This window comes from Larus michahellis, chromosome 8 (assembly GCF_964199755.1).
Source record: "Larus michahellis chromosome 8, bLarMic1.1, whole genome shotgun sequence".
NCBI lineage: Eukaryota > Metazoa > Chordata > Aves > Charadriiformes > Laridae > Larus > Larus michahellis.
The window spans coordinates 19849333-19859429 of record NC_133903.1 but is presented as its reverse complement, the minus strand read 5'-3'; the positions used below and the strand labels follow the sequence as shown (position 1 = coordinate 19859429).

Here is a 10097-nt window from a genome sequence, read left to right as displayed (position 1 = left end):
ATATGCCCCCCAGTTCTGGGTACCCCCCAATCCTGGGTGTCCCCCCCACATCTGGGTCCTCCCCAATCCTAGATGTCCCCCACAACTGGATGCCCACCCCATAGCTGGGTACCCCCCCTTCCTGGATGCCCACGCACATGGATGCCCCCCAGTTCTGGATGGCCCCCGATCCTGGATGTACACCCCATACCTGGATGTACACCCCATACCTGGATGCCCCCCAATCCTATATGCCCCTCCTTCCTGGATGCCCCCCACACCTAGATGCCCCCCGCAGCTGGATGCCCACCCCACAGCTGGGTGCCCCCCCTGCCTGGGTGCCTCCCACACCTGGATGCCCCCCAACCTTGGATCACCCTCATAAATGGATGGTCCCCCACCTGTATGCTTCCCAATTCTGTGTGCTCCCCAACCCTGGATGTCACACACACACATGGATTGCCCCCCCATCCTAAATGCCCCCCCTTCCCGGCCGCCCCCCGGCCTCTACGCCCCCCACCCGCCAGCCAGCCCCACGCCGGGCCCCTCCGCGCCTGCCCCAGACTCGCTGTCCCATCATGCTCCGCTCCGGCTCGTCCCGCGCCGCCGCGGCCGCCCCGCGCAAGGCACGCTGGGACCTGTAGTCCACCGCCGCCCCGCCCCGCAGCCGGGCGCGCCGGAGCGGGGCCAGCTTTGACGGACGCGCCGCTGAGCCTATGGGAGCGGCGGTGCCCGGCGGTGGAGTGGGCCCCGGCGCCGCCTCTCCCCCGGCCCGGTCGGGCGCTTCGCGGCGGCGCCAGGCGGAGGCTCGGCCCCGGCGGCGGCGGCGGCGGCGCGGCGCGGCGCAGCCCGGCCCGGCCCGGCCCAGCTCAGCTCCGGCCGCGAGGTGGGTGAGCCCGGTCTGGGGCGGGGCGGAGGCCCGGCGGGGCGGGGCGGGGCGGGGCGGGTCTGGTCGGGTCGGGGCCTGGCGGGGCTGCGGCGCATTGTGCGGGCGGGCGCCGGGGCTTTGTCAGCGGCGGGGGGCGCTGAGGAGCCGGTGGGGCCGGGCCGCTCTCCCTCCCCCCTCCCCCCTCCCCCCTCTCCCTCATCCTCCTCCCGCCACAGGTCTTCGGCGCGTCCCTCGGCGGAAGATGGGAGGCGAGGCGGCTGGCCGGCTGTGAGCCCGGCGGTGGGTGTCCCCGCGGCGGGGCCGCAGCGCCCCCCTCCCCCTCAGGCCGGCGGAGGATGCGGGTCGGGCCCCACCGCTGATGAGAGGGAGGATGGGCACCCAGGGCAGCCCGGTGAAGAGCTACGATTACCTCCTGAAGTTCCTGCTGGTGGGGGACAGCGACGTGGGCAAGGGGGAGATCCTGGAGAGCCTGCAGGACGGGGCCTCTGAGTCCCCCTACGCCTACAGCAACGGTAAGGGGGACTCGGGGCGGGGGGGCAAGGCTTCCCGGTGCCTGTGCGGGAGGTCACTGCCCGTGGGGGCCAGCCTTGGGCGGGCAGGGCTTGTTCTGCCCTTTTTTTTTTATTATTTTCATTAAGTGGAAGAGGAGTGAGTTTCTCTGCTGGCAGCAGAAAGGCCGTGGTTGTTCCCTAAAACCGCCGGGGTCTGACGGAGGGTTTGGGGTCCGTGCCTGCTTTCACCGTCACTGGATGCCCTGTGTCCCCCAGCCCAGCTGGACCTTCCCGAGCGGAGCGCTGCCCTGGCACCCTGCTCCTGGAGCTGAGCTGGCTTCCCGTGGCCCGGAGGAAGCGGGGGCTCTAACAAAAGAACAGGAGCCCGGTTTCCAGGCCTGAGCTGCTCTCGCTCAGTAACTGGCTACTGTGGTTGGTCTGCCTCCTGCAAACATCAAGGTTTCTAATGGAGCCCATGACAGACCATTAACTACAGTGTCACAAGACCATAATTAAGAGCCAAGGAGCGGCACTATGCTATTTCCTGCATCCCCTCGCTGCAGTTAAAGCCTAACACGGCCTGGCGGGGTGCAGGTTCTGGGGTGGTTTTCAATATGTCATTCTTTTACCCCCAGCCTCCATGCAAAATAACGTCCCCAAGGGCTCAGCAGAAGCAAGCCAGTTCAGCCCCTGCATCATTGCTGTAGCCAGGGCCGGGAGCAGATGGTGCTCGGTTTTGCCTGTAAGCAGGAGTCTGAGGGAATCGGGTGCTTCTCAATGCTCCGTGTTGATGCTAGCTGAATTTAGAGTGTAAAGGAGCGGCATGGCTCAGCTCCTGACTACGTCCTTGGTCCTCGGAACTACTACCAGTTTGGTAGGGGCTGATGCAAGCGGGCACCTGCTCCACAGAGATTTACAGGGAGGTGGTGACTCAGAAGTCAGGCTGCTTGTGAAGTGAGAGCAGCAAATTCTGGAACTAGAAGGTTGTGGTGTCATTCATCTCCCTGGGTGTCTGGCTGAGCTGGTGCGGTTTGCCTTCGAGGAGATGCTTGGCGCTTTTAAGCTTCCCTGAAGAGAGTTTGTGTCTCCAAAGAACCTGCCTCACCTGGGAGCTGCAGAGCTGCTCCTTGGGGTTAGTGTTTACTGAGCAGAAAGGGATGAGGAGTGTAATGGGGTGGTTGTTTTAAGTGAGGCGTTGAAGTTGGAATTGTGTTCTGATAGAAATGGTTTTGACTGCTGTATTGAAGTAATAAGTATGCTGGCAAAGTGAGTGTGCGATGGGTTCTTTGACACATACATAAAAGCCAAAGAATGGTGACTTTGGCTGTCGCTGTAAAAGCTTTGTCTCTGTACCCACTATTTTATAACCAAAAAAAAACCAACATTTTTTTTCTGGAAAAAGAAATCTCAGTGAACTAATATTTTCAGAACCTTTCCTCATCTTCTGTGGGTAATTGAACTCATTCCTAATTAGAGAATTAGGTCACACACTGCTTTTTCACAGTAATATATGCTCTGATAGTCTTTGCTTCTGTTGCTTCTGTGAAGCTATGCGCCTTTTGGATAATTAGCTGGAATAGCTTTGAAATGTGAGTGAAGTTGATACTGCTGATATTCCTGACGGCCTTGGCAATCAAACTCCCTCCGTCTCCGGCGCGGGTGGGATGTGTGTACTGACAGGGCTCGCTTCTTCACCAGCGGGCTTTCGCTCTGCCCTGACGGAGACCGTCCCTGCCATGAAGACACGTAGATTTTGTGAACAGCTACTGCCTGGCCTCCTCTGGGACATGTGCCTGACGCTGTCCCAAAACTGCAAGGGTGGAGTGTTATCTAGAGGCCCTTTTTGTAAATCTTTTATTTCTAAGTGCGTTGTCCTTCTCCTCCTCCTCCTCCCCTCCCAGACCCCACATCCCAATTTGAAACAAGTATTGTATCATCTACTGCTTGTTTGATCTGCCCAGAAAACAGAACTTGCTGTTACCAGTGTGAAACCCAGTATGCTTTAGGTTGATCTTGTGACTGGGACGTCCCGTCTCCAGCTCAGATCCCTAACCTCTGGTGGGGAGGGAAGCAGTTGTGCCCTGTCTCATTGGGGTCTGCTGCTTTTATTGTGTTGGCCAATTACAACTGTTCTGACACAGGTTTTTTGAAACGCGCTGTGAAATGGATTGTCTTTTCAGCTCTGAGACGGCGTACCTTTAAAAGCGAAGCTCTGTATCTTTGCTGCTGCTCTTCTGCCGTACACCTGACCTCTAGAAAAGGGTTTGAGGGATCCCTCTCTTCTCTGTGGGCACCTGGGTGTTGGTATAGCGGGCAACCAAGAGACGAGCAAGCCCTCTTTCTATCAGCATCGCTATTGTGAGCTGTAAGCCGCAGGCGGCCTCTGTTTGCTTGCGTCCAGTGTCTGTCAGCCCTGGATGCAGCATGAGCTGTGTCTGTCTTAAAGCATCGTAGTTGTTTCTTCCCATCCTTGTTCAGGGTCCCTGAGCAGAAGCATCGCTTCTCGACACAGCCTTATAACTTGGCACCTCATACTGCATCAGGCACGTCTTAAAATTAGACACCGTGGTTCCTATTGTGTGTTTAGCAACATCCTTTATTTAAATTGCTGTTAGAAATTAATCTGGTGGTCATTACTCCCTAGATGCTGTTGGCCTTTGCGGTAAGAGGCGTGACTGATGCCCCTGACCGTTGCTGCACCCGAGCTGCAAAAGCACTGGATACAGAACTTCTGGTGACATAAAAATGGCATTTTGAGGGGTGATACGAGATCCAGTTGTCACCTGTGTGTTTCTTAGTAGGTTCATGCTGAAGTTACGGAGTGTATCAGTCTCCAGTCTCCAGGAGCATCAGGTGAAGCACTCCCTGTGCAAAGAACGGGTTTGTTTATGTCCTGTGGCTGGATATTGTCATCTCCCACCCCAGGAGGGTTTGTAACTGAGTTGGACTTAGATTTTGCTTTCTCTTGGCCAGCTGCAAAAGGTCCTAAATTAAGCCATCTTACTAGTATCTTGGTGAAAATCTGGGCTTTTGGGAGAACATTATGGTTTGTTCTTCTGGGCTTTCCGTGTTGTCCTCCTTCCCAGCTTTCACCCACCCCACTCCCCAGATCTGCACTGGTGGAGGCAGAGTGCCATTCTCAGAGCCCCATTGCTACTCCTAACACCTGGAGGACCTCACCCAGGAACCGAAAATCCTGTCTTTCCCTGGAATGCCCTCTCCTCTATCACTCGTTCCTTCTCCCGAGCTACAAGGGAGGGCTGCTCTGGCCCTGGTGCTGTGAGCCGTGGTGGTAGGGCTGACTCAGAACAAAACTGTGTGCCTTACTCATGGATACAACTCAACTACACAGATCACTCATCCGTTCAGTGCTTAAATTGCCCACTTGGGGTCTATCCTTATCCTTCCCCAAATATTGAAGTGGGAGAGAAACGTGTCTGGTCGCAGGGTGGTTTTGGACAAGATGTGGTGGAGCTGCGTGTGAACGTAAGGGCGTTGCATGTGACCTGTGAAAGGAAAACAAGGCTGTTCCTTACCTGAAGGAGCCAGGGGCTTTGTCACTACTGTGTCATACATCACTCTCTAATATCTAGTTATTCATGTGCTTGTGCTGAAATGATCTCACCTAGCTGGTTTGTTGGCTTGCTGCAGAAGCCAGGGCTGTATCAACAGCAGGTGAGTCAGGGGAGGGCTCCTTGCATGGGTGCCATCACTGCCAGGTGAGATGGTGCCCCGTGTGCGCCAGAAATAGGGCTGGGGCAGGTCTCACCATGCAGACGTGAACGTGGTGTGCTCCATTCTCGCGTGATGGAGGGCTTTTTCTGCGGCAGGGCATTCCCCCTCACCTGCTGCTGTTCCCATAGGAAAGGAAAAACGCGTGTTAGGGAAAGAGTAGAGCGTGTTTCTGAGCAGATGGCTTTGATTGGAAGGGAGATGGATTTTTTTTTTTAATTTTTTTTTTTCCCCCTGTCCTCAGCTTGTATTAAGCAAGTGATGATGAGGAAGCCTCATGTCCGCACTCTGATCTCTTTTCAAAGAGCAGGTGAAAGCTGAACTGAAAGCGTTGCCCTGCTGCAGGGATGGTGCTGGGATAAGCCCTAATGCAGTGAGTCCCAGTGCCTTGTTTCTACCCCATCCCTTAGCTGAGGCTTAGAGCCTTTATTTGAGTGTCTTGCTTAGGTGCTCTGTTACCCCATTGCTATCCAAAGACCCAAGGAAATTTTAGGAAAAAGGCAACTTAAGTGCTCAGCTGCAATAGCTACCGATAGGTTTTATGGTTCAGATGAAAACTGGATCTTTCCTGAGAGCTCTTCCCCCGTAGCAGAAGTCCAAGGAACTCAGCTTTTGGGCAGGGAGGTTAGCCCTCCGCGGCTTGGTGTCTGTGCAGGGAGCAAGGTCTGGGGCAATGTAGCTCTGTGCCCTTTCCCTGGCCGGGGGGGAAGAGTGACCACTGGTCAGGACCCCCCCAGGCAGTGTTGTTTGCCCGGGGACCTCACCACTGCTGATTAATTACCAGGCTGTTTATTTGAGTGACCTGCATCTTTAGATGTCTTTTCCCTCTGGTTGTTTTTGTGCAGCTGTCTAAATTTGGAAGTCCCTAAGCTGTCCCTTTCAAGGCTTTCTCTACAGCAATTACTCCCCTTAGTCACCAGCATGAATCTAGAAACATCCCCTGTAAAACTGCTCTGCTTTGCTGCATGGCAGCCTTCAAGTTAGTTACTTGCCAACCAGGAGATGACCTGTACCACAACCAGTGTACGCAGGGGTGGATTTCCTCATCTTCCATGCGACATGGAGGGCATGTGAGGGGATGCTCCTCGATGCATCTGCTCCTTGCCTGTCACTTTTCCAGGACTGACTGGGGAGATGGTCTCTTGCGTCTCATCCGCAGCCTGTGTTTTTGCTGCCATGTTTGGCTGGAGGTCCTGCCACACAGCTGCAAAGTTTGCCATCGCTTATTTGCTTTTTGCCTAAACAAAGCCTGCAGCCGAGCAGTTCTGCTTGAAACTTCTGCAGCTTCTGCAAGGACAGGACCTCTGTCAGTGCCTGACAGCATCTAACCTTCCCTTCTTGAGCACACAAGAACCAGTTGCTGGGTGTACCTGCGTGCAGTAAAACCTCAGGCGGACACAGCACCAATGTGGTGGCACCTTCTGGGCATAGCCACGAGAGCTACAGATGTTGAGCAGGGGCTTGAGATTGCAGCTGAGTGCTCATCCCGGTCTTGCTGCAGTGTGTCAGGGCTCTCTTTGGCATCAGCGGGAGGGAAGCCTTGATCCTGGTGCTGCTTCCCTGCTTCTGCCTCCTGCTCCTCCTCTTCCTCACCTGGCCGGTTTCCTGCTGCCTTCCAGAGCAGCGTTGTCCCTGTCAGTGGTAGACCGGAGCCGTCCGGTGGGGGTGGCCTGCTGTTCTGGATGCTGCATGCCACTGGAAACTGCTGTTTGTTTGCTGGCATGACTGTATTAATTGGAATAATGTTTTTATTTTGAGGTTTTAGCGCTCTGATGTGAGGGGGATTGAGGCAGAACCTTCTAAGCGCAGCCTTGCCATCGTGTCCTGTAGTGGCCGCAGAATTGTTCTGTGGGGAATGCTTCAGCTGGACCCTACCGGGCATTCTGCTAGAAATCTCTTTCAGTGGCTTGCGGAGTGGAGAGTGGTTGTTGCAGCAATTCCCCCTGTCTGCCAGCACTTGCATCAGTGTCCTTCAGGGACGTTCACTTCCCTGTCATTGGGGACGCAAAACTGATCTCAATTGGACCAGGCTTTGGCTGAGGAACAACTCCGGTATCTCGTATTTCTCCAGCCTTTGCTACTTATCTTTTGTGCAAAAAATATTTCCAAACATACAGTGTTGAACCTCCCTCTCCCCTTGATGTGGGGCTAATGAGCTGTGGCTTAAACTTAAAATGAAACCAACCCCAAAACATAGCAAACAAACAACAAAAAAAAAACCCTTGAAAACAAAAACCAAACCCCAAACTGAGTGCCTGGCAGGTTTTGATATCTTCAGCTGTCTTTCAAGTCAGGATTAAGGATGCATAGCACTGCAGGAGGGTTGTTTCAGGGGGGTTTTGGTTTTGTTGTGTTTTTCTAAAGCTGGGGAGTTATTCTGCAAAGTTCTCGATTGCACTGAGCAGTTCCCGCCACCTGTAATCCCCCTAGATAAAAGCTTTGCTTTTACATGGCTGTGAATACATTTCTGACCCTTAAGCGCACAAAGGTGATGCGAACAGAGCAGTGTAAATCTGAAAGGGGTGGAATGTTCGTCTAATAACCGGGACTAAAAGTTTCTCTGTATTTTTTGCTCTCTCCAGATCCCGTGATGGCATTGTCCGCTTCTGTTGGTGTGCGGGGTTTTTTTGTTTGGTTGTTTTGGTATATAAGCCGCATAGGAAAGCCCATGGAAAATGTCTCCTCCTCCTCCACTCCGTCTCCTTCAGCTTTTGTTTCCAGCTGTTCCCTGGCATGTTTTCCTCCGGTGGCCTCCCGCTCTCAGAAGAGCAGAGCATCTTTCCCTTGCACTTGAAAATAGCTACGCTGCGAGCTTAGCTTTCGGAGCTGAGGTTTTATAACCTTGCTTTCTAAAATCACATTTTCTTCCCCTTTACCCCTCGCCTTCCTCCGTCAGCCCAGGCTCAGCCGAAAGGAGCGGTGATACAGCAGCATTATGTCACACCGGTTTCTATTTGATTGCAGGCAGAGGAGGAGGAAGGGAGCTCCAATGTGAAAACCTTCGTCTCTATTTTGCTAAACACTTTGCTGTGAGTTGGGACTCATCTGAAAGGGAAATTTCCCTGGGGCGGAGACAATCGTGGCTCAGGGCCCCCCATCAGAGAGCTCTCTGGTTGTTTCTGCAAAAGTTGTAGTAATAGTACGGTTGCAACATCAGCTCAGAGATTGTTTGTTCCTATAGGGCTTCTGTTTGCTGAGAGCTTTTTTTACATAGCCATAGCTTTTTAGATTTTCTTCCTCTTTTCTACCTCCTCTGTATCTCATTTCCATCACCCGATTGGGAAACTAGCCAATATTATATCATTTTAAAACTTTGACACCTGCTCTCCTATAAATGTAACCCTGAAGTGATTAGTGGCCTGTATGTGCTGTGCAGTGCTGCAGCCATTTCAATATCAGGCATCGAATTGGGACAAAAATCCTCATCCAATTCAAAATATTTGCTAATTAAACAGTCAGTGGTTAAGGAGGAGACAGGCAGAAGGGGACACTGAAAGGCTGTACCTAACTGGCAGTTTAATAGAAAGTGCTATGCATCTCTGGAATAATCTCCTAAAGAAAATGCAGATTTTTAAAAAATTTCTTTTTAGAGGTGCCATTTTACCTTATTTTTCAGCCCAGCTTCTGAGTTCCCAGGCCTGTTTGGGGGTTCTGTCGTACCACTTTCCTGTCTTTGCAAATGATTGCTCTCTGGACACCCTCCCGGTCATGTACCCAGAAATCACCCTGTCTTCTGTTTCCTTCTGTGCCAGTTTTAGCAGCAGCAGGCTGGGGGCCAAGTGGACAGGAGACCTAACTAGATTTAAAAAAAAAACCAAACAAACAAAACCAAAAAAGTCCACTATTTGCCTGTCCTGTTTACTTAACCTGAAATCATCTCTTGTCCCAAGAGCTGCTATTTTTCTTATGTTGCCAAACTGCTTAAGTAACTTGATGGTAAAACCTATACGGGACATGGTGCTGTGAAATGCCTCCTTAGGTTGAGACGTGCTCATGTCCTTGTAGGTGTCATCTGTATTGCAAGGTTAAAATTCAAGGCTTTTTTTTTTCTATTTTAAAAAGGCAAAATGCTGGCTTTCTCCTGGTAGCAGCAAAAGTTGTGCTTCGGAGTTGCTGCCGGAGTAGCTGGGGCGAGATCTTTGTCCTGCAACAGCTGTAGGTGAGGAGGAGGAGAGGACTTCAGAGGCTCCAACTTGGGCTGAGAACGGAAAGTTTGAAAACACGATTTTGGGCTGTTGAGAGCTGCTGTGGAGCCGCTGCGAGGCGACAGGCTTCGTATGGGCGGGTAGAGGGGTGCCTGCTCTGCTGGCAGGGCCAGCTGGTCCTTCATGGGCCAGGAGTGCCCGGGCTGAGCGCACACAACAATGAGTTGTAGATCGGGTCCCTGGAGATTTTTTTGTTATCGCTGGAAACGGCACACTGAAAGGTGAAAGCAGTGTTAGTGGCCATCCTGATGCTTCCGGCGTGGGGCACGTGATGCAGCAAGACCAGATTCAGGTGGCAATGAAATTCATGGTGAGTGGTCTCTCTGTCACTGCTGCGGGAGCTTTGTAAGTCCCGTGCTTGGCAGGCACGTGGTGCTTTGCCCCTCTATGCCCAGCTGAAATGCTGTACCCTTCTTTTTGGGTGTACAGCGTCAGTCTGGAGACAGATCCATTGTTACTGGCTGCCTCTGTGTTGCAGTGTGACCCTTGAAATGGCAAAACCTGGAGATGCCAACTGGCGTTGAGCCGTGGGGTGTGGATGGCAGTGGGGCTGCGGGTGGGCGTCCCACCGATCAGAGACTGCTGCTGTGTGCATCCGGAGGCTCTGCAGGATCCCCAAGTAGGACTGCAGCCGTACGCAAGGGCCTGGTGTGCACCAGGACTAGGCTTCCCACACACAGTGGTGTGTGCCTCAGCCCGGTGGTGATGCCACCAAGGTCTGATGCTGACAATTGATGAGAAGCTCAACATTCACTGGCAACATGCGCTGGCAGCCCAGAACCCCCCCACAGCCTGGGCTGC

General features: G+C 53.2%; 1 protein-coding gene across 1 annotated transcript in view; it reads left to right on the top strand.

Moving 5' to 3' along the window:
* The first annotated feature begins 736 nt into the window (after positions 1-736).
* Positions 737-10097, top strand: part of RAB40C (RAB40C, member RAS oncogene family) — a 39759-nt gene continuing 30398 nt past the window's right edge. Inside the window, exons 1-2 of the mRNA XM_074598145.1 lie at positions 737-865; positions 1084-1380. Coding sequence (XP_074454246.1) covers positions 1227-1380 — 154 coding nt within the window. The 5' untranslated portion in view covers positions 737-865; positions 1084-1226. The remainder of the gene's footprint in view (positions 866-1083; positions 1381-10097) is intronic.